The sequence below is a fragment of the Phyllostomus discolor genome, chromosome 12 (assembly GCF_004126475.2).
Source record: "Phyllostomus discolor isolate MPI-MPIP mPhyDis1 chromosome 12, mPhyDis1.pri.v3, whole genome shotgun sequence".
NCBI lineage: Eukaryota > Metazoa > Chordata > Mammalia > Chiroptera > Phyllostomidae > Phyllostomus > Phyllostomus discolor.
The window spans coordinates 42,255,851-42,279,082 of NC_040914.2; the positions used below are offsets into that span (position 1 = coordinate 42,255,851).

The window sequence follows — 23,232 nt, forward strand, 5'->3', positions numbered from 1 at the left end:
TGCTGCTGTGCCTACAAAGAATGCATGTGCCCGCACCCTCCCCCTGCCCCAAAGATCTTCCCCCGCCCTGCCCCCGCCTGATCCCCCTGCAGGCAAAGGCAAAGGTCAGACTCCGGAACACACGGAGGCTTCAGAGCTGCCCTGACATACCCGTCAGTCACGTGGAGGAACAGATGAGCCCCTGGGGATGGGCAGCAACGTCTTTATGAGCGTTTCAGAAGCCGGTAGTACGGCCCTGGCCCGTGTGGCTCCGCGGGCTGGGCACCGTCCCTCGAGCGGAAAGGTGACAGCTTCTGTCCCTGGTCAAAGCGCACGTGTGCCTGGGCTGCACACTACCGGAGGCCACTGATCCGTGTTTCTCGTGTTGGTGTTTCTCTCCCTCCCTTTCCCTCTCTCTAAAACCAATAAGCAAAAAAAAACTTTTTAAAAGTCCATAGTCTGGCAGACATACATGAATCTGAATGTTGAATGTCTGGGTCAGAGGGACCCCCCCGGGGGGGGGGCACCTTGTCCCACTTTACAGGTGTGGACCTTGCAGTCCAGGTGCTGAGAGACGGGGTGGCATGGGAACGCATTCCAGAGGCTTCCACGGCCTCTGCTTGTGTTTTGAGCGAGAGAACTGGGAATGGGGTGGAGAGAGAGCAGGTCACTCGGGGACATGCTGGCCCCACAGCAGGCGCTGGGCTGCGGCCTCAGGCGTTGGGGGCGGGGGTGGGGGGCCAAAGCAGCGTCCCCCTGGGCCGCATCTGCGTCTGCCCGACCCGGGGTCGGAGCAGGAGCTCCGCCTGGCGGGGACCGGGAGAAGGGAGCCGTGCAGTCGTAAACCCAAGGTCGTGTCACAGGCCCGCTCCATCTGGCGAGGTTAACCCCAAAGGAGCAGGAACAGGTGGAGTGTATTTGAAGGGTGCCTGTGATGGGGGGGATGGCGGGGGGTGGGGGGTGGGGTCCGATTTTTCTACATAAAACCCCAGCCCGGTTGGTAATGTCTCATTCCCAGAAAAATGGGTGGAGGGCGACGGGGATGGGTTTGGTTTTTTAGGATGGAACCAACGAGTATCGTCTTTTCCATGAAAACAGGCACAAAACGGAAGCGTTTGTCTGGGTGAACGCGGAGTGTGTCCGGCCCAGGCTGCGCGCTGAGCGCACACCTGGGAGCTGTGTCCCCCAGCAGGGCGTGCGCCCCAGCCTTGCAGGCCCGGAGGGCGCGCAGGCCTGTTGCTGTGAGAATTCATTCCTTCCCCTTCAGACAGGAGGAAAGAGTGTGCGGCTGAATGACTTTTTTGGGGGGGGGGGGGGGGCTAGCAGCTCGACCTTCTGGTGAGACGCAGGAGGGGGTTCCAGCCAGTCTACACAGCCCCTGGAGGGGAAAGGAGCAGCTGAGAGCGAACCCGAGGAGGCCTGAGGTCCCCACGGTCTTAGTCCAAGAGCGCAGAATGCGCACTCAGTTCACGCGCCTTATGGGTTCAGCCCCGCAAACGCGAAGGGAGCAGGTGTTTCCTTAGATTTGCCTTTTGGGGTTTAAGCTGTGTCAGCAGTTGACACCCCGATTTTAATGGGGTGTCCTGGAGAGTAGGGGTGGGCCTTGCTGGCGGCTCGCCTAATCCTCCAGAGTCGACCCTCGCGCGCGGATCCCAGTGGGTCTCACTCGCCTCTGGCGCGGGTCCAGCCGGGCTTCCCGCCTCGCCGGCGAAGCGCCGGTTGCGCGCAGGGGCGGGTTCGGCACCGCCTGGTCCCGCCTAGTCCGGGCGAGGCCCAATGGGGCAGCGGCCTCGGCAGCCCCGCCCCGGCCGTGCCTGCGCGCCGGGCGCCCAGGTCTGGGCAGCCCGCCGCCAGGCAGCCGAAGCAGCGGCCGGCGTTCGCATCCTGCCTGCCCGCTCGGTTCCCTCGCCTGCTCCGGATGGCTGGCTACCTGCGGGTCGTGCGCTCGCTCGGCAGAGCCTCGGGCTCGGGGCCCGCCTGGGCGCCGGCTGCCCTGACAGGCCCGAACTTGCAGGACCAGCCGCGGCGCCACTGTGAGTGCCAGAGGGTCCGGGCGGGTGCGCGCCGAGCTCCGCGACGTGGCGGCCTCCGGGCGGGGATCCGGGAGCGCGACCGGGACTACCGCGGGGTTGGGCACACAAAGAGCCGGAGCCGGTGTCGCTCCGCCGTCCCCTGCCCCAAGCTTCCAGGCCGCGCCGGGAGCAGCGGCGGGGACTTGAAGGACGGTGGCAACTGGTGGCCCGGGCGATGCCAGCCTTGCGGCCGTGCGCGGGGGGGGAGCTCCGGGCTGCCTCGCGCGCCCCCAGATGTAACTGTAAGTGGCGCCGGAGGTGTCCCGGACCAGGAGGGGATCCTGCCCGCCGTGGCGGGAGACGAGCAACCGGCTGGGGGCCGGCGCACTTCGCGAGCCGTCTCTGCTCAGACAAAGGCGGGAGGGAGGAGGCAGCCACTTCCCGTTCCCTTTCAGCCTGGCGCGCAGCAATCCCTCCTCGCTGCCAGGCCCTCGTCAGCTATTTTTGGAGCCTTTTGCGCGACAGCTGGGGGAGCGTGCTTTTCATTTCGCCCTTTCGTTTGGGCTCCCCACCCCCTTCTCCTTGGGGCTGCACTTGAGGCTCCATCCTGGGCCTGTCCTCGTCTGGTCGGCCTTTCCTCGCGGGCCCGCGGGCCCTGCGCTGCTCCGGGGCGCTGCCGCGCTCACCAGTGCGGAGACGCTCGGAATCGTTCGCTGTTCACAGCTTCTGCGGCACCTTAGCTCCCGCCTGAGCAGAGAAGACAGCGGCCGGATCTCGAGGAGCAGGATGTAGCGCGAACCCCCATAATCAGTGCAGGGTGCCCCTGCTGGGCTGTGGGCATCGCCCACAGCCTGCCTCTCCGCGCCAGGTGCAAACGGCGGAAAACAATGTAGGTCCTTGGGCCCTGGCTGATGTCTGTTGTCAAGGAAACCCCTGTCCTGGCCTGGCCAGGAGTCCCTGGAGGAGTGAGGAAGGGGGGTGGGCCCCGGGCGGCCTGGCCTGCCTGCGGTGGTAGGTAATCTTTAACCCAGTGTGGGAGCAGCTGACTGGAGCTTGGGCCCGGGCACTCCGCCCCCGCCCCCACCCCAAGGAGAAAGGGGCATTCCTGCTTGGGATCGGCTAGGATTTGTCTCTCTACAGGGCTAGCCTGGCAATCCCAAAGTTTCGAGCACCCCCAAGCCCCAAAGCCAGTTTCCCATCAGGCACCACCCCCTTCAGCAAAATAGGGTGCAAGTTAGGTGTGCTCACAGGTTTGCCCCGGGATTCTGCATTGATGACTGAAAAAAAAAAAGAAAAGAAAAGAAAAGGAAGGAAACATATCCTCCCCCACCCCTTCCCACATAGCCCTTTTAGGGGCCTGAAGTTTGGTAGCACATAAAAAGAGCAGGTGGAAAAATAAAAAAAAAATTAAAAAAAGCAATCGGCTGCAGGTCCTTCTAGAAGTCCCCACGTGAGCTGGTTGTTCCTGGGAAGAATGCCTGGGGCTGGACTTGGACGTTAAGACCATGCGGTTGCGTCCTCTCCTCGCCCGGCACCTGGCGGCGCTGCCGGAGACAGAACCGCGGGCACTCCGCTCGAGGACAGGGGAGAGTGTTTGGGAGCTCAAGCACCCGGTTCCTTTGGTTCCTTTGCTGCCTCGTGGTTCCCGCACGCGTCTCTTCGTAGCTTTGCCACTCGCAGGCCTCCAGCCTGGGCTGCGGGGGTTCTGAGCGGGGAGCGTTTGGTTGGGGGGTGTCTGCTCCGACTAACCGACCAGCGGAAGGATTCTCTTGGTGGGAGAATTACCCGTGCAGCCTTCCGCTGCTCCAACCGCTAGCCTGGGAGCGTCCTGGATTTCTCGGCGGCCCTTCCATTCTTCGGGTCGTGGTGACGTGCCTGCCCTCCTAGATTCCAGGGCGCACTATTTAGCGGTTGTTCTGGGTGTTTGCACACCAGCAGAGTTCTTGCGTGTTCTCCACGCAGCCTCGCTTCAACCACATCGCCCGCCCGCCCACATCCGAGCCATTTCGGGCGGTTGTGTTTGGGCCCCCCGTAAGCTTTGAGGAAAACCCGGGGGGCGTCTCTCCATGAGGCTGAGGCTGAGGCCTCGTGCGCTGACTCTGTTCAGGGTGTTTGGGTGTTGGAATCCGCTCTCTGATTCCCGGACGTGAATGCTGCTGGAAACCCAGGTTTCAAATGCCCGCAGATGGCAAATGTTAATGCACTCTATATACATTGTGAGCTCATCCACAGCGGGGAGCCCCTTGCCCGGCAGGGTGGCCACCGGGTGTGCGGTTTTTGCCGGTCTGATGCTGTGACGTCACAAGCCTCCGTGTGGCGCCGCGTCCCAGCAGGGTGGGGGTGGGGGTGGGGGAAGCGCATTTCATTCAAACAGGAGGTGACTGTGTTGGCCGGACCATGACATCCATTCAGGCCTTCAGCAAATCCCGGGCCTCCGCTGTGTGCCAGGAACCGCGCGAGGTGCTCGGGACAGAGCTGGGAATAAGGGGCAGAGATTTCTGCTGCCCGCGGACCTTTCCTTCTGACGCAGGGACAGATGCTGGCTCGGGGGGCACATGACGGGGGAGCAAAGCAGCAGCGAGGGTGCCTGCCCGAGAGTTCGGAGAGGGTGGCCAGGAAAGGCCGTGCTGAATGCAGCCCGGAGCGGGCGGAAGAAACAGGCCCCGCTGTTATCAAGGGGAGAGCTAGCTGCAAGGGGCAAGGCCAAGGTGGAGGGAACACCTTCACCTGTGGGAGACGCAGAGCAGGGAGCCAGCTGCGTGAGGCTGGTGGATCAGAGTGCACGATCCGACCTCAGTGACAGGTGGGCCAGCTCGTGGGGACCGGTGTGTGGGGGGGGCACTGGCAGGCCACTTGTGAGGACCTTTGCGTGCAAGGACAGGCTTTTCAACCCACTGAGCCCCACCAGCCGGGACTGAAAGGAGAGACTGTGCCCTGTCATGAGCTGATTTATATTTGAACAGGAGCACCCTCACCTCAGGGATGGCTGGGCCGAGGGTGGTGGCCCTGGGGGTGGTGAGAAGGGGTTAGATTCTGGAGGTATTTTGAAGGAGAGTTAGCAGGATTTTTTTTGGGGGGGGGATAAGGAAAAGGGAAGGAAACACTAAAACATCCTCAAGGATCGCTCCCCGGCATCGGGGCTCCACGCCCCGCTGGGCCGCGCCGGCCGAGCACGGGCAAGAATGCGGTGGAGGCGGTTGGTCTTGGGCGCGGCTGCCTTTCAGGGGACCTTGAGCCCTGAGCTGGGAGCAGCCGGCAGGTCCTGGAACCGGGGGCGGGTTTGGAAATCCTGCCTTGGTGTTGGGTGCCGCGAGCCCCAGAGGGGGACGGTTGGCCTAACGGGCCTCCCGTGACGGATGTAATTCCACCCCGAGCGCTGGCCCAGGGGATGGCGCCTGTGTGGTGCCTCCTCTGGAGATGTCACCGTGTCCCCTGGAGGCCTTCAGAGAGGCCCGGCTGCTGCTCTGGATTTGAGGTTGCTTTTCACCTCTCGTGCCCCAGAGGGGCTGGCGTTGGGAGTGTTGCCACCGTGTTGGCCGAACAGCAGACAAGGTCTCAAACTCTGACACCTTGGGGTGAGCTGGGGGGGGGGGGGCACATGGCAGGGCTGGCGGGAGGGGACGGGCCACCTTGGCCCAGCCCATCTGGGCCAGGAGCCGGCACTGGCTCACCGCATGGAAGCAGCTCATTCTTCAAAAGAAGCTGGATTTTTTTTCCTTGTTATTTTTTTTTAAAGATTTTATTTATTTATTTTTAGAGAGGGAAGGGAGGGAGGGAGGGAGAGAGAGAGAGAGAGAGAGAGAGGGAGAGAGAGAGAGAGAGGGAGGGAGAGAGAGAGGGAGGGAGAGAGAGAGAGAGAGAGAGAGAGAAACATCAATGTGCAGTTGCTGGGGGCCATGGCCTGCAACCCAGGCATGTGCCCTGACTGGGAATCGAACCTGCGATGCTTTGGTTTGCAGCCCGGGCTCAATCCACTGAGCTATGCCAGCCAGGGCTCCTTGTTATTTTTTATTCTATTTTGCAAATTAAATTTGTTTTTCAATTGCAGTTTATAACCAATATTATTTTGTATTAGTTTTAGGGATACAGCACAGTGGTTCGACAATCATACTGTTTACAGAGTGAGCCCCCTGATGTTTCCAGGACCTCCCTGGCACCGTACAGAGTTATAACATCTTATTGAATGAGCTCCCTCCGCTGTGCTCTCCACCCCTCTGACTGTTTCGTGGCTACCAGTCCGTGCTTCTCAGTGCCTTCACCAGAGAGGCTGGGATTTTTAAGTAAAATCTTCTGGGTTTGGTTTTTTTTTTTCACTGGTGTAATTTTTTAAATTAAATTTTTATTTTTCTACTGTACAAATACATAACGAAAATTGCAATTTTACCCACTTTTAAGTCTGCAGTTCAGGCCTGGGAAATATTTTTACATTATTGTGCAACCAATCTCCAGAGCTTTTTCGTCTTGCAGATCTGAAACTCTATACCCGTTAAACCATAACTCCCCATTCCCCCTCCCTCAGCCCCGGCCAGGGCCAGCCGCCATTGGCCTTTCTGTGTTTATGGCTGGTGGACTCCCCCAGGCACCTCATAGAAGTAGAATCACGCAGCATTTGTCTTTTTGTGACTGGCTTGTTTCATTTAGCCTAATGTCCTTGCAGTTTGTCCATGCTGTGGCTTGTAACAAGGTTGCCTTCCTCTCAAAGCTGGATAATAGTCCATTCTATGTACATTCTGCCTTAAAAATATTCAAGTTAAAATGTATCGACCTTCTGAGGAAGGTAAAGAAATTGTGAAAAGCTGAGGAGATAGAGTTATTCAATCTTTACAAAGTTAATACTGCTTCCAATTTATCATAGGGGTTACTTCCCAAAGATGTTCATTGCGGCTGGGTTGAGAGAGGGTTTGGGAAATGTGGCGATGCTGTATCTGTAAGGACACCACCTCGTAGTAGACACTGTGTATGGAAGTATACTACACACTGTAGCATGTATCCTTTACATAAGTGTACCACCACGGTGTAGGGAAGTTGCCTGTGTGGAACTGGAAACAAAAGAACAAGCCCTGCCCTGGCTGGTGTAGCTCAGTGGATTGAGCGCGGGCTGTGAACCAGTCATCGCAGGTTCGATTCCCAGTCAGGGCACATGCCTGGGTTGCAGGCCACGGCCCCCAGCAACCGCACATTGATGTTTCTCTCTCTCTCTCTCTTTCTCCTTCCCTTCCCTCTCTAGAAATAAATAAATAAAATCTTAAAAAAAAAAAAAGAACAAGCCCTCAGATCCGTTGACTTTGTCCCAGCATCACTAACACACGGAGACTCTTCCTTCTTCCATTTCAAAGCAGGTACCTCCATGGTTACGAGGTGGGAGCCTGGTCTTTAAAGACTTAGAGTCACCAACATCGTGTAACCGTCGGGAGGAGAGTTTCTCTTGCCTTTCCTGGATTAGGGTCCAAAGTCCTGTTCTCCTCTTGAAGGTTCACGCCACACTTGGTTTACCCATTCATCCGCCGACAGACAGGGGTCACTCCCCGGTCTTGGTTATAGTGCATCAGGCTGCTGTGAACATGGGTGCCCAAGGCCCTGCTTTCCACTTAGTTCCAATACGCCCAGAAGTGGGGTGTGTGGGTCAGACAGTGATTCCAGTTTTAAGTTGTGGACCATATATGGTCGGCAGTTCCAGAGAAAACGGTGCGGACCCTCCACATGGTTCTCTGCAGCAGCTGCACCAGTTTCCATCCTCACCTGCAGGGCGCGAGTTCCAGCTTCTCCGCATCCTCACCCACACCTGTTTTCTGTTTTTGTTGTTGTTGTTGTTCTGATTTTTTTTTTTTTTGGTAGCAGCCGTTGTAGTAGGTGTCAGGTGGCATCTCGTTGTGTGTGTGTGTGTGTGTGAGAGAGATTTTATCTTTAGAGGGGAAGGAGAGGAGAGGGGGAGAGAAATATCAATGTGTGGTCACCTCTCGGGCGCCCCCTACTGGGGACCTGGCCCGAAACCCAGGCATGTGCCCTGGCTGGGAACGGAACTGTGATCCTCTGGTTCACAGGCCCGAGTTCAATCCACTGAGCCACCCCAGCCAGGGCCTTGTTGTGGTTTTAAATTGCCCCAGTGATTAGTGATGTTGAGCATCTTTTCACGGACTCATAGGCCTTCTCTTTATCACTCCAGAGAAATACCGACTCAAGTCCTTGGCCCATTTGTTACTCGGGTTATTACTATTTGTTGTCATTGTTACAATCTCCTGATTTTTAAACTGCAGCCACCATTTAGTATTTGGAAAAGCACCGTCCAGGTCAAACAGAGTGCGTCTCTGCCGCTTCGGTTCCCCTCGCCGTCCCCAGCTCCTCTGAGAAGTTGGCTTCCAGGCAGGCTTTCCTGCTGATTTTTAAAAAAAGATTTTGTTAGCCCTGGCTGGCATAGCTCAGTGGATTGATTGAGCATGGGCTGCGAACCAAAGTGTCGCAGGTTTGATTCCAGTCAGGTCACATGCCTGGGTTGCAGGCCACGACCCCCAGCAACCGCACATTGGTGTTTCTCTCTCTTTCTCCCTCCCTTCCCTCTCTAAAAATAAATAAAATCTTTTAAAAAAATCAACATTTCTTTGTGGAATTAAACAAAGTTATTTCTAAAATAAGATAAATACCATATGATCTCTTTCTTATATGTAGAACCTAAACCTAAAAAAAAAAGATTTTGTGTATTAAAAAGCAACTTTCTGTTGTTCAGTTAAAGTTGTCCCCTTTTTTTCTTCCATGACTTTCCCCTGCCCTGCCCCGGGGCCCTGTTTGTTTGTTTATTTTTAGAGAGAGGGAGAGGGAGGGGGGAAGAGAGGGAGAGGAACCTCAGATGACTGGAGGAGGGGGGGAGGGGCCTGCAGCCCCAGCCTGAGCCCTGATGGGGAACGGAACCGGTGAGCCCTCGGTTTGACACCCAGCCCTCGGAGCCCCACCCACCAGCCAGGGCTGCCCTGCTGACTTTGCTAAAGGTCTCTTTTAATTTCCATTGGGTCCTCCCTTTCACACCCTCTCCCCCGGGGCCAGCCCTGCTGTGTGTCAGGGGTTTTCCGGAAGAGGCGCTCAGCACCTGGTCGTAAATGAGTGGGCCCTGTAGCCTCTGAGGGTTCACAGACTCCTGCGTGCAGTGACCTTGACCTTAAACTCCCTCGCAGAGGAAGTGTGGTGTCCATAGGCCAGAGGCTGCCAGCCTGTCACCCACAACGTGAATGGAAGTCAAGTTTGAAACCTCTACCACTGGCCCCTAAACGAATCTCTCCTTAGGGACCTCGGGGAGGGTTCAATATATTCTTTAAAAATGGGATGAGCCCTCATTAAATAACCTCCCAGGAGATGCTCCTAGAAGCTCAGCTAGCCCTGCCGCAGCCCCCCTGGCGCCCTGCAGGTCCCGAAGCCCCTCTGTGGACGCTGTGGACCAGAAAAGGTAAAGGAGTTCCCACAGCTTGGACCCCAAACCCCTGTCCTATAGGGAGTGAGGTCTTTCCAGTCCGTGTTGCTTTCTGCTTCTCCTCCTTTTACATTTTTATTTATGAATTTTCAAGAGAGAGAGAGGGAGAGAGAGAAACATCAATTGGTTGTTCCACTTCCTCATGCATTCATTGGTTGCTTCCTGTATGTGCCCCGACCGGGGACCGAACCCGCAACCTTGGTGCATTGGCACGAGGCTCTAACCAGCTGAGCTGCCCGGCCAGGGCGGCTTCTGCGTCTGTGTACCTGACCCGCAAGGGCACTGAGGCTGCCCTTGAGGGAGGGATCTGTGTTCTGTCTGCCAGAAGCCACGCTCCTCGGTCTCATTTGTCTTCCTGCATAAGCCCCAAGATTCTTTCTACGTTAGAAAAACAAAACGAACGGGAACAGCCACAGCCACCTGTTTGCATGTCTTCGGGAAGTGGGTCATGTTGCTGCACACGTTAACCTTTGTCCTCGCGGGTCAGGAGGTCACCACGAGTCGCGGCTGTGGTTGGTGTTCTGGCCGCCACGGTGCGGCCCGCTGGGCTTTGTGGTCCCTTCCGCCCGGCACGGGCTCCGGCGGTCACGCTGTTGTGGTTGCCGCCACGGGCTTCTGTCCCATCTTGTCAGCCGCGCAGCTGTCCCGTCTCCCAGGGGTGGTGGCGTTTTCAAGTGAACACCCTCCTCTGTCGTCTCTGGTGGGGGGGTGGGGGGGGGCCCTTCACTGCATCTTTGTGGACCGTGGGGGGCCGTGGACTGCTCAGTTGAGGGGCAGCCCGTCTCCCCCAAGGCAGCCTGCGCCAGTTAGGATTAATCGGTCGGGCCGTTTTCCTGAGTTTTCCTTGGAACTCGCTCCCCAGGCTGTTGGTGTTTCTCACGGGTCAGGATTTCCTTGACGAGCTCCGCCTGGTTCCCGTTTCCCCTGCGCCCTCCCCCAGGGCCTGGGTCGGCCTCGTGACCGGTCCTGTGATCCTGTGATCCTGTGACCCTGTGATGTGTGTCTCTGGCCAGGCTGGCCCCTCGGAGCCGCCGGAGACCTGAGCTCCCTTCCCAAGTGCCCTTGGTGGCACGCACTTCCTACGGCTCGAGGTGCGAATGCCTCTGGGGCAGGAAGCTCAGCCTCCCCACCTTTGAAGGGGAGCAATAATCCTCCCTCGGGGAGCGGGGAGTGGTTTGAGGACTGAGCCGAATGATGTGAAGGGCGGCATGCACGCCGGGCATTAGCGGAGGTGCTAATACGGCCCCTCTCGCTTTGCATCCGTCGGGGTCTCGGGTTGCAGGCAGCACACCGAGTGAGTGGCAGGCTGGCTTTGAGAGAGAGGGCGTTGTGGCCGAGGTTACTGGAAGGACGCAGGGCAGCTCCGAGCACCGCGTGGATTGGATGAGAGGGCACTGTGGGGTGTGCTGGGCGGCCAACTGGCGGCAGCCGCCGGCGCAGCCTCTCCCGGCTTGCCTGCCGCTGGGCCCGGCAGCCCCCGCGGGCTCTGGCTCCCTGTGTGGCCACCTCTGCTTTCAGATTCCAGGGGAGGAGATCCGACGGGTCCCGGCCGGCCACGCTCAGTGCGGGGTCCAAGTGCCCCGCAGAAGGGGCGTCAACACTGGGTAGCTGGGTCCTGGCTGACCGCTGCTCCTTCCTGGATGGCGGTCGGATCTGGTGGGGCAGAGGGGGGCTCCCCTCCCGCCTCCCCAGGGACACTATGCGCTGTTTGCACCCCGTTCTAGATGCCGACAAGAGGATCAAGGTGGCCAAACCGGTGGTGGAGATGGACGGCGACGAGATGACCCGTATCATCTGGCAGTTCATCAAGGAGAAGGTAGCTCCCTCCAGAAGCCGGTGGCTTTCCACGCGGCTGGCCGCCCCAGCCCGCAGCCCGCAGCCCGCAGCCCGGCTCTCCTGGGCCCCGCCCATCCACCCACTCACCTGTCCCCTGGTGGGCAGCGGCATTCCGCCCGCATTTCAGTTGCGTCCAGACCACTCTCGGTTCTTTCTGACATCTGGCCGTGGTCTGTCCTCCGCAGTCTGTGTCTCGTGCTGGTGCCAAAGTCTGCGTGTCTTAAAACTGTGTGCAGGTTCGAGGCTGACGCTGTATCCCGCCCACCCTGACCCCCTCTACTCCGCTGCGCTTTCTCCGGGGAGCGGGAGGAGCACAGGGCTGGAGTTCAGCACCGCTGGGCACGGAGTTAACCTTTCCTCAGTGGTTCGGGGATGTCATTGTGAGCGGTGGCTGCGGGGTGTGCTCTAGGGCGGTGGTACGTTTGAGCCGCCGCAGCAATGTCCCCAGGGCGGCCTCTTGGCTTCTCCAAGTCACCGGGGTCTCCCTGGGAGAGAGTGCTGTCCATGGGAAGACCCCCCCCCCCAAATGTGTGTACGCCCACAAGGAGAAGGCTGAGAATCGCCGCTCCTGAATGGGGAAGACGCGGGAGCCCACTGTTTAGGGAGCACAGATGTGGCTGGAGTTGGGGTGTGGCCGAGCCGATGGGCCACCGAGGGGGGCACCTGGTCTGTGCTCTGGGATGAGCCCCCTCTGAGGGGCTGCATCTGGTCTGCCGGCCGCTCTCCAGCGGTGACTGGGCCCCGCTGAGCAATGGCCCACGCCAGCCCTGACCTGTGCTGCACCCCCCCCCACCTTCCCAAGCCCCAGCCCTGACTCAGTGCCCCCTGTCATAGCCTGTGTGTGTCCCTGAGTCAGATCCTCTGGGCTGACCCCTGGCCGTCTATCTCTAGCTCATCCTGCCCCACGTGGACGTCCAGCTCAAGTATTTCGACCTGGGGCTCCCGCACCGGGACAAGACTGATGACCAGGTCACCATCGACTCCGCGCTGGCCACCCAGAAGTACAGTGTGGCTGTCAAGTGCGCCACCATCACCCCCGACGAGGCCCGCGTGGAAGGTGTGGGGGCTGGGATGGGGCCGCCGCCACCTCCCCCTGGAGGCCTGGAAGACAGTGGTCCCTGGGGGTGGGGCTGGGGTGGCCTCAGCGTGTGCTCGGTCAGGGCAGGGCGTGGGAGATTTGAGGACAGAATCCACCCTCCTGTTCCCGCACCAGCGGTGCTTCTGCTGTGCTGGGTGGCCCCGGCCAGTGGCCGTGCCATCAGGGAACAGGGAGCAGGAGGAGGGGGAAGCTGATGCTGATGCTGCCACCGTGAGTACGGCCTCTTGGGGCAGCCACGCTCCCTGGACTGCGTTGCAGGCAGGTTGACAGAGAGACCTGGGGCCACCTCTGTCCAGAGGAGGGCTGCATGTCCCGCCTGTATCCTTCAGAGTCTCAGGGGTGGGGGCGGAGGCTCCGGGGGGTATCACTGGTACCCCGCCACGGTCTTGGTATGATTGCAGGTCTGCCCATGCAGCCTGGAGGGGTCTCAGAGAGGTGCCCCCACTGGGCTTGGACCAGCTGCTGGTCCCTGGCTCTGGGGGCTGCTCTTGAGGCTTCCATGACATGGCTCTGTGTAGTTAGACGGGCTCGGTTTGGAAAGTTCCAGGAAAGGGCGGGTTAGGCCTTTGCAGAGTTCTGTCTCCCTACTTCCGGCAACGTCGGAGATCTGGACCTCCCCCAGGCCTCCTCCTTGTCTTTTGGGTTGTACTGACCTTAGTGTATTGGAATCATTTTCATGCTAAGCTCTTCTCTTAGGCTTTTTTCCCCCCTCTCCCAAACCCTGGGGTTTATATATCGCCATTTTCCGGACAAGGAAGTCGAGTGTCGTGGTCTTGGGCACTCGAGGCGGACCCTGCTGTTAGTGGCAGTCCTGGGCAGGAACCAGAGCGTCTGGAGTGAGGCGGTGTATTGTCAGGGATGGTCCTACTGAGCCAGACATCCCAGCGTGATGTGGGAGTAAGAATAGTCGCCCCACGGCCTGCCTGGGGCTAGGCACTGGGCTAGGAGCCCCTTTCCTCCTCCCAACAGCGTGAAGGGCTATTTATTTCATCAGTACTTTCATTTCGTAGCTCAGGTTAAGGCACTTGCGCCAGACGCACAGCCAGGCGGTGGCGCTGGGCCCCGAAGCTAGGGGTTCTGACCCCGGGGCCCACACATGCGCACTCTGCACTCCACCGGCCGCAGGAGGAGTGTGAGGACCCTCCTCCGGCTGCATGCTTGCTTCAAATCCTGCAACAGCGCCACCCCATCTCTGCCCTTCTAGAGTTCAAGCTGAAGAAGATGTGGAAGAGTCCCAACGGGACCATCCGGAACATCCTCGGTGGGACTGTCTTCCGGGAGCCCATTATCTGCAAAAACATCCCCCGCCTTGTCCCTGGCTGGACCAAGCCCATCACCATTGGCAGGCACGCCCATGGCGACCAGGTGGGCCCCCGCGGGCGTCGCGCTCGGCTGGCCTGCGACCCCTATCCGGAGCCCCTGGCCTGAGCCACCCTCTCGTCTCCGCAGTACAAAGCCACAGACTTTGTGGCCGACCGAGCCGGCACCTTTAAGATGGTGTTCACCCCGAAGGATGGCAGCAGTCCCAAGGAGTGGGAGGTGTACAACTTCCCTGCCGGCGGCGTGGGCATGGGCATGTACAACACTGACGAGGTGAGGCGGGCACGGAGCCTGAGCGCCTCTCCCCCAGCCCGGCGGCTCCCTGCTCCAGGCGCGTCCCTGGTCCCTGCCAGCTCGGCTGGTTCCCGCTGAGGTGCCAGCCTCACCCACATGACCGCCTCTGAGCCAATCACAGAGGCCCCGAGGGAGAGGCGCGCTCTGATTGGATAAGCCAGACACACGGGCAACTCGAGAAGACAGGTCCCTTTCCCATCCCAGCCAGAGGGTCTAAGAATCTTAGAGAGGGAGCTAGCTTTCCGAAGCCAAGCTGGGGGGCTGTTCCCTCCCACAAGTGGGGGAGAGGGGAGCTGGGCCAGCAGAAACAACAGACGATCACCAGACAGGGTCGTGTGCAGGGAAGGGCGCCATTCCTGGGCGGAGCCTGGCCGCGGCGGGACCACGCAGGGACCTCTCTCTCCCCCTGCAGTCCATCTCGGGGTTTGCGCACAGCTGCTTCCAGTATGCCATCCAGAAGAAGTGGCCGCTGTACATGAGCACCAAGAACACCATTCTGAAGGCCTACGACGGGCGCTTCAAGGACATCTTCCAGGACATCTTTGACAAGTAACAGCCTCTCCCTGCACCGCTTTCCCGGCCACCGCAGCCCTTCCTCCTTGTCCCCCTCCGCCATCCCAGCCCTTATCCTACCTGGGGAGGTTGCTGTCCCCATGCACTCGGCCTAGGAAGGGATCCCCAACCTGCCAGCCTCCCGCCCGCCTGCCACAACAGGCCCCTTTGCCTCCAGGCACTATAAGACCGATTTCGACAAGAATAAGATCTGGTACGAACACCGGCTCATCGACGACATGGTGGCACAGGTCCTGAAGTCTTCCGGCGGCTTCGTGTGGGCCTGCAAGAACTACGACGGTGACGTGCAGTCCGACATCCTGGCGCAGGGTACGCCGGGAGCGCCCTGCTCCCTGTGGGGGCGGGTCGTTGGGTCATTGTCAGACCCTTTTGGTGGAAAACCTCAGCCTTGCTGGCTCACTGCAAGGTCCTCCCGTGGACGGCAGGGGGCGGGCGCTCCCCGGCAGCTGAGGGAGGCTGGACCACTCCTGGGTTTGGACGAGCGCGCTAGGGTGGCTGCGGGTGAAGAGGAAGGAAGGAGGACGCAGGAATTCAGGCTGGCGCCGAGGTTTCTGTGCAGGGAGGGCGCAGGCGACTCGGCTGGGCTCCAGTGAAAGCAGACGTGGGATGGAGCACAGCTGGGAGCTCTTGGAAGTGCAGAGCATTCGTTTTGCCCAGGGAACCTTTAGGATGTAGGAGGATACCAGGGAAGATGGAAAATCCGCAGGCCCTCTAGTGGCCTGAAGCGTCGATCAGGTTCCGGCAGAGAGCCTGGGCCAGCCCCGAGAGAGGAACTGTGGGAAAGAGCCCAGTGTTGGGGGTGGTGGGCAGGAACAGGGGTAGGTGGTGGGAGGAGGCCGTGTGGAGTGCTCCGCGTGGACAGGAAACGAGGGAGAGTGCGAGGGCCGAGGTCCAGCTCCGAGGAGGAGGAAAGAGGAACCCAGGCCTGGCTGCGGTGACAAGGCAGAGAGCCTCCAGGCTTCATTTTGCAAAGTTCGTTGGCGACCCTGTCACCAGCGGGAACAAGTCCCACCTGGGCTGGAGGGATGAAAAGCCAGAGCAGACGAGAGAGAAAGGCATGGGAGTTACCCCTGAAGAGGCCGGGGATGGGGGAGGGAGAAGGTGCAGGTAACAAACAGCCTGACGTCTCAGCCGAAGAATTTTCCTATCGGAGTCGCCCACTTTTTCTTTCCTGGGACTTTCTAATTCTTATTGTGGTGTCCGGGGTGCTTCTGGAGTCCAGGAGGCCTCGTCGTCAGGAAGGGCTGCTCACAAGGGGACTTGGGGAGCCTTGGAAAGACCTCACAAAGCTTTCAAGCAGCCAGAAGGAGCGGCCGCTGAAGCAGGCGCTGGGACGAGTTGCCAGCAGCTTCCTTGCTTCTCTGCTTAAATGTGCCTCTCGGCCGAGAGCCAGGCGGAGTGCACAGAACTCTCTGAGGTCTTGGGTCCTGGGGACCACGGTCTCTGGGACACCTGGAGGTGGGGCCACCGATACATGATTTATAGGCCAGTGACAGCCACCTCCGGGTTCTCCCCTGCCCGGCGCCGGAGACCCCCCCCGCCCCACCAGGGCAGACATACCAGAAATGTATTCCTCCCAGTTACAGTGGGGGGTGGGTGGGTGGGGACATGAGTTGAGTGACAGCAGGAGCGCAGGCGCACTCAGTCCAGCTGTTCTGAGGGGAGAGGGCATCCGTACTTAGGGGAGGGTCTTCCCGCCCTTCAGGCTTCGGCTCCCTGGGCCTGATGACGTCCGTGCTGGTCTGCCCGGACGGGAAGACCATCGAGGCCGAGGCTGCTCACGGCACAGTCACGCGCCACTATCGGGAGCACCAGAAGGTCAGTGGGGGGAGCCCGCACAGTCTCCCACGGGGGCCCAGACCCCGCTGGCTCTGAGGGGTGGGAGGCGGCGTCCAGGTTGTCCCCTCGTTGCCTTGTTGGTCCTTAATTCCCCTGCGACCCCTTCCCCCAGGGCCGGCCCACCAGCACCAACCCCATCGCCAGCATCTTTGCCTGGACGCGAGGCCTGGAGCACCGGGGAAAGCTGGACGGGAACCAGGACCTCATCCGGTGAGTGCAGGGGCTGGGGCGGAGTGGGCCCGGGGCGGGCGGGGGCTGGGCCCTCACCCCGCTGCGGGTCTCACTCTGCCCCGCGCCCCCCGTTCCCCGCCCCCCGCAGGTTCTCCCAGACCCTGGAGAAGGTCTGCGTTCAGACGGTGGAGAGTGGAGCCATGACCAAGGACCTGGCAGGCTGCATCCACGGTCTCAGCAAGTGCGTGGCGGGGGCAGAGGGCAGGGCTGGCCTTCTGGGGGGTGGGGGGGAGAGAAGCCGAGGCCCCTCCCCAGTCAGCTTGGCTGCCAGGAGCCCGGGGCAGGACAGGTGCCCACCACCCCTTCCCATGCCCACCTCCTAGCTTCTCCCAGGACAGCTTGTACCCGGGGGCCCATTCACCTGGAAAAGGACAGACACACCTTCCCGGCTTCCCACCGACTTTGCTGCGGCCCTTTGGCCGCAGGCTACAGGCAGCCTGGCCCCGCCCCCCGCCCCCGCTGCAGGGGCATGAGAGATGGAGACAGAGGGCTCTGCCCTCACACGCACGTGCTCTCTCGGCAGCGTGAAGCTGAACGAGCACTATCTGAACACGACGGACTTCCTGGACACCATCAAGAACAACCTGGACAAGGCCCTGGGCCAGCAGTAGCGGGGCGCGTGCACGGTCCGCCTCGCCCCCCCACGGTGGACACCGAGCCTCGCACGTGCGCCGGAGGGTGAGCCTCCCGGCCCTCTCCGGAGGCCTTCCTAGGGGACACTTTTTATAACTGTTTTTAAAGGAACCTGCGTCTCCCCTCGCGGTGACGGGAGGCAGGAAGTGTGTTTTACCTCAGCCCGCCAGTATGTGTCGCATACTGTAATTTATATCGCCCTTGGAACACACGGTGCCATATTTAGCTACTAAACTCTCTTCACAAATCCGTCTGCTGTGTGTGTCCCTCGGGGGGAGGAGGCAGCCGGGGCCTGGAGGCCACCAGAGGCCTGGGGTCTCCACCAGGGACAGGCCGGAGCACCTCGCCCCCCCCCCCCCCCATTAGGTCCCTGTCCCACGGGCTCCATCACGTCAGGGGCCACCATGGGGGGCGGGACACCAAGTAGCATCCGGCAGGAGCCACGTGAGTAGCCGCTGTGACTCTGGGGTCACAGGCCTGGGGGTTCCCTGGAGTTTCCTAGCACAGTTCCTGTATCATCTAGGGGTGACTGATTCCCGTTACGTTTTCATTTATCTCTTTCTCTGTTGGTTTTAATGTTCTAAACATCTCTGGACCTCTCTGCCCTTTTCTCGGTGCAAACAACAAGGCCTACTCGGCAGCTGCCCGGGACCGGGGGCCGGGGATCCAGGGGTCCGGGGGCGTGCACGAGGCCCCCATGTAGTCCAGGACAGTGGGTCCCAGGCTCTGGTCATCTCCATTCTTCAGTAAAACTAGAAAAGTAAGGTGATAAAGTTGCTGGGAGGTTAAATAGATCCCATTCACAGGGCTACTCATTCTTCTGTTACACTTTGGTGTTAAAATGTCCTCGGGAAGAGTTGTATCCTGTTCACTCCCTAAAATAGATACTCGGAAGCCCTGCGTCCATTTCCCAAATTTGGGGTAGGGGGCACTCTCACAGCTCCTAAAACTGAACCCTTGGGAAGAAGGCCTGTTAGGGTGGAGGTGGGCTCCAGCGGCCCGCCTCACTGGCGCCCCCTTCGGTGGGAAGGACTGCTCTGCGGCCAGGGCTGTGGGAAGAAAAGCTGGCCGGCTGTCGCTGGTCCGCCCAGCTCCTGGGAGGGGAAGGAGGGAGTTCAAGATTTCCAGCCCCTTCTTGCCCGTTAGAGGCAAAGGGCTGGCAGCTCCCCAGAACGCAGTCTCCGAAGCCCGGGGTGGCACGGTGAGCTGGCCCTTGTCCTGGTACCCTGCTGGTGGGTCAGGAGGGGAAAGTGGCTTTGCTGTGCTTGGGGTGGCTTGGCCCGTCCCCTTCTCTGGGGCTCGGGGCAGCTCCCTGCAGGCACCTGGCGCTGCAGGTGAGCTCGCCAGTGCTCGGGATGGTCCCGGGTGGGGAGGGTGGAACGAAGCACTCGCAGCCGCGCGCGCTAAAGAATATTCATTTATTTATAATTATTGCTAAGTAAACTTTTCTTTTTAAACAGGAACGTAAAAACACAGTAGGGCTTTGCACAAGTGGGAAGTTCTAAACGGTTGGTCAAAATAAGTTAGAGTGGTATTCGTTCAGGAGTTTCCGAGTCACCCGAGAGGCCGCACACCTCTTTTGCAAAGGCTGGGGGCGAGGGGGGTGGGGGGGACGGGAGCCCGGCCGAGCCCACCCTGCCCCAGCTCCAGCCGTGAGTTGTGCTCTCCCCGTCTCTTAGCTGCGCCCGGGGCCCAAGGCACCGGGCAGGGGCATTCAAGTATCGAACCTCGCAGAGGGCCGGAGCTGACGTCGGGGGGCTGGGGAAGGAGCACCCCACCCTGGGGCCCGCCCCTTCTCCCTTGGGTTCCCAAGACCAAGGCCACTGCGCTGGCAGGAGAGGGGAGGAGGAGGAGGAGGAAGAGGAGGAGGAGGTACAGGGTTCTTTTTGGTACCAGGGGAGAAAGACGTTGTGGGAAGAGGTAGTTTGCAGGGGAAGATGCTTCTGCTCAGCAGGAGAAAATGTCTTCTACAGTGACCGAGTCACTGCCACCTGAGGGTCATCACGGCGGGCACCTGGGGGGGCTGGTGGCCTCAGCCCTCTCACGCGTGGCTCCGCGTGCGCTGGAGCAGAGGAGGACGTCGTGCCTGGCTGCCCGATCCCGAGGCCACCTCATCCTCCCCTCGGTGCCAGTCACAGCCACCCCGAGGCCTGGCTTGGTGCTCCACTGGGGGGGTCCAGCCTTGGGCGCAGCTGCACCTCAACGCGGTGCCCCGCCCACCCCTGGCTTCGAGGCTGTGAAGTTGGTGGCTTCACCTTCTTCCATGCCTTCGGGGGGCCAGCCCCGCCTGCCCCTCCCCACGGAGGCCTCTGAGCCTGGGAGGCGGGGTGCCCTGGGATTCCTGAATGTGCTGTCTCCCTGCCCTGCCCGCCACCTTCTGTTCCAGGGGCAGGAGCCGGTGTGGGGACAGAGGTGAGCAGTGCGGGCGGGCGACGCCGCCGGGCCCGGTCCTGCCCGGCCAGGCCGCTCTAGGTGGGGGGGTGCACAGCACGCACGGCACACGAGAAAGCTTCCGCAGGGAGAAAGAGAACGGCCTCCGTCCGAAAAGGTAATAGGCGACACAGTTGGAAAGGAAAAAAAAGTAATCATAAATTACCTTCCGAATACCCCCATGTGCTCCAAAAAAAAAAAAAAATTTTTTTTTTTTCTGTTTCCCCTCTGTGGTCTTCACCTTCCTTTTTCCATGTTGCTCTTCCCGGGAGCCTGCTGACTGGGCTGTCCCCGTCTTCAGGGGGGACACCTGTTATGCTTTAAATAAGAAAGACACTCCAGCCCCCCCACCCCAGGTGGTCCTTGGCCTCCTCGGAGGACAGCTCCCTTGGGTCCCCGTGACCTCCGCACTGCACCCTGCACCCTTGCGCATGGGGCCTCCCTCTGTCTGTTAGTATGCGCCCAACACGAGGCGTGTCCCGGCTCTGTTCTCGGGGTGGGGGTGGGCGGGGACCCTGGCCCCGGTCAAGAGAGAGTTGGATGACATTTGTGGAAATCCATCTTCGCGCTGTAAGATGGGGACCTTCCAGGGGTGAGGGGGTGGCTGGAGAGGGCGCTGTCAGGGTGGGTTTCTGGGGTGCACCTGCTCTCCCGCCAGCCAGGTTGGCCCGAGCACACTGGCTATGGGGCGGGGGTGGGGGTGGGGGGCTTGGGAGGCACCAGGAGGTAGACGCCAGGGGCCCTGCCTGGCTGTCCATGGACAGGGCGGGAAGACAGCTCTGGGGTCTGGGCTTCTTGCAGCTCCTGGGGGGCTAGCAGGCAGAGGCGGGCGGTGCTGACCAGCCCAGGAGCTCAGGCACCCCCAGAGGCAGGAGCTGGTCCGGAGGAGAAACAAAACCTGGCTCAAGCAGCCTCTTCTTCCAGTGTCAGGACGCCTGCGGGGCCAGCAGGAGGGCGGCCCCAGCTCTGCTGGGCCTGGGGACACACACCCCAGCACCTGTGTCCTCGGGGCCTGTCCCCAAACAGCCCCTGTCCGCATGCCCCCCGCCTTCCCACGGCAGCAGGCTCGGAGATGCAGGCCTGGGCCCCTGCGTTGCCCTCCCTCGGGACGCCTGGGGCCTGGTTCTGGTTCACAGCCGAGGCCAGGGGTGCAGTCCATTTGGTCTCCAAGTCCTTCGTGGTGCACACGACTCGGCGGGGAGCAGGGGGGGCTCCGGGCAGTGGGGCAGTAGTAGCTCGCGCCTCCGTGGCGGCAGGCACAGCCCGAGGCCCGCGGGCCTCACCCCCACACCCCGGGCCCTCCTCGCCCCGGTCCGGGCGGCCCGGCGTGGGCTAGAGCACGTTGTAGTAGGCCATCTCCTTCATGGCCTGCTCGGTCAGGACGCTGGCCTCGGCGCCGCCGTCCACAGCCGCGTAGGCGAAGGCATTCTCCTCGAAGTCCTCCATCTCCTGCGGGCCGTCCAGCTCGGAGGGGTCGGCACCCGTCAGCTCCATCATGGGGTCTGCAAGAGAGGCGCACCGTGAGGCCCGAGTGCCACCTCTCCCGGGGGAAGGTGGTCGCCCCCACACAGGAAGTCAGCGACTGGGAAGCGGCTTCCCAGACCTGAGCCCTAGACTTGGGTGTGCAGTGGGGTGGGGCGGGGCGGGGTGCAGGCCTGGCCTTGGCCTCTTCTCTGGGCCCTGCCTCCATGGTCCCCTTGGCCACACGAAAGCCTGCTGCCCTGTACCCTGTCTCTGCATCAGCACTCATTTGGCACCTACTGCATGCCGGGCGTGAGCTCATCAGTTCGCTCCCAGCGACCCCAGTTAGGAGACCAAAAGGAAGTTCAGAGAGGCCTGTCTGCTCACCAAAGGGCCCCAGCAAGGGCGGCTGTCTTTGTCCACTGCGCTGCTCTGCCTCACCTGGCGGGGGCGCTGGGGAGCAGTGAGGGGGGGCCGATCTCTGACCCTCCGCAGCATTCCTGCTGGGAGCCAGTTCTATCCATTGGTCCCCGGGGCCTGGCTCTCCAAGCACAAACTCCCCAGGGAGGGTAACACAGAGGATAAGGCAAAAACTCGTAATTAGAGAGTGTGCCCTCCTCTAATTTTATCAACTACACATCTTATTATAATGTTCTTACTGCTGGAACAGGAGCCAGAGAGAAAATTTCACACTGGAGGCCTGGGCTTCCTTCCAGTGAGTCACAGGAGGAGGGCACCCTGGGGTGATACCTGGGGATCCCGGGAGGGCGGCCACCAGGGGCTGGGGCTAAGCCCCAGTGTGCGTTCTGCCCCGTCCACCCAGGACACGTAATGTGTTTAGGGAGAACTGGACCCCAGACTGGGGGGCAGTAGCCCTGGTGAGTCTAAGGCAGGGACTTCAACCCTGGCCCTGTTAACATCTGGGGCCATCTTCTTTGTTGTGGGGACTGTCCTGTGCCTTGTGGGATGCTTCACAGCATCCCTCCCAGTTGGGGACAACCAGAAATGTGTCTAGACGTGGCCAAAATGTCCTTGGGGAACAGACTCACCCCCTCTGTTGAGAACCACTGGTCTAAGGGGAAAGCCCACCGCTGGCCAAATGAGTGGGACCCACTTCTGGCCAGTGAACCATGAGCAAAGGCTGGCTTGTGAATTCTTAGAATATTCTTGTTGGTTTCGTAGAGTAAAGGGGAGCAGGCTCTTAGCTCTCCCACTGGATGTGGACAAGGGAGCACATTGCTGTTGTAGGTTACTGGCAGCCATCTTGTGCCCATGAGGACAGGCACACTCTTTGCCTCGGCTACTGGGAAGCTCAGAGCTCCCCTCTGCGTGCCGATCAGACGAGTGGCACTGTGACCTCACCTGGCTCTCCCTTACCTTTCCAGTTGCCGTTTTCCCATTTGATACTTTCTTTCCCATCCTTTTATTTTCATGTCATTGCTCAGCAATGAGATAAAATGTCTTTCGCCTCCTGTGTGTTGTGATTTTGCGTGAGTTACCTAACTTCTCGGTCCTTGAGTTTCCGCCTCTGTTAAATGGCACCCACCTCCCTGTGAGGGTCACGTGAGTTAATAAAGGCCTGGCACACAATTAGCACTCCATAAAATGTTGTCATTTTTATTATATAGTTTATGTGAGCCCACTTAAGTCCTTTGAAGAGTACACGAACATCCCCCCATCACCACAGTGGCCCTCCACCATGCCCCCTCTCCAGACCTGAGCCCACCCCAGTGAGGTCTCAGGCCTGGCCAGCCTCCCGCCCCCCCTCACTGGACAGGAGGCTCCTGCATGTGCCATGAGGGCACCGCTCTGGCTCCGTCCGCTGCGCGTGGCCCACCCACCTTGGCTGTCCAGGCCAATGTCCATGACGCCATGCTTGACCTTCATGTGCCGGCTCAGGTTGCCCTTGAGGTTGAACTTGCTGGAGCAGTAGGGGCACTTGAAGGGCTTGCTGCCCGCGTGCAGGTGCATGTGGCCCAGCAGGTTGTACATGCGGTTGAAGGACTTCCCGCACACCTGGAAGGCACCCCGGGCCCCATCAGCTCGCCCGCCCGACCGCCCTCCAGGAC

At 60.3% G+C, this 23,232-nt stretch overlaps 2 protein-coding genes across 4 annotated transcripts in view; one reads left to right on the plus strand and one right to left on the minus strand.

The window, feature by feature from the left end:
- The first annotated feature begins 1,807 nt into the window (after positions 1 to 1,807).
- IDH2 (isocitrate dehydrogenase (NADP(+)) 2) lies at positions 1,808 to 17,519 on the plus strand. The gene is made up of 11 exons (XM_028502336.2): positions 1,808 to 2,012; positions 11,172 to 11,263; positions 12,175 to 12,340; positions 13,587 to 13,747; positions 13,832 to 13,975; positions 14,409 to 14,545; positions 14,727 to 14,878; positions 16,275 to 16,387; positions 16,521 to 16,618; positions 16,728 to 16,820; positions 17,163 to 17,519. The coding sequence occupies exons 1-11, from the start codon at positions 1,898 to 1,900 to the stop codon at positions 17,248 to 17,250; spliced, it is 1,359 nt and encodes a 452-aa protein (XP_028358137.1). The 5' UTR covers positions 1,808 to 1,897; the 3' UTR covers positions 17,251 to 17,519.
- A 1,155-nt stretch (positions 17,520 to 18,674) lies between these two features.
- Positions 18,675 to 23,232, minus strand: part of ZNF710 (zinc finger protein 710) — a 50,291-nt gene continuing 45,733 nt past the window's right edge. For all 3 annotated transcript variants that reach the window (XM_028502354.2, XM_028502352.2, XM_028502353.2), the window contains 2 exons: positions 23,005 to 23,179; positions 18,675 to 21,204 (listed from right to left, as the gene is read on the minus strand). In XM_028502354.2, coding sequence (XP_028358155.1) covers positions 21,035 to 21,204; positions 23,005 to 23,179 — 345 coding nt within the window. In that variant the 3' untranslated portion in view covers positions 18,675 to 21,034. The remainder of the gene's footprint in view (positions 21,205 to 23,004; positions 23,180 to 23,232) is intronic.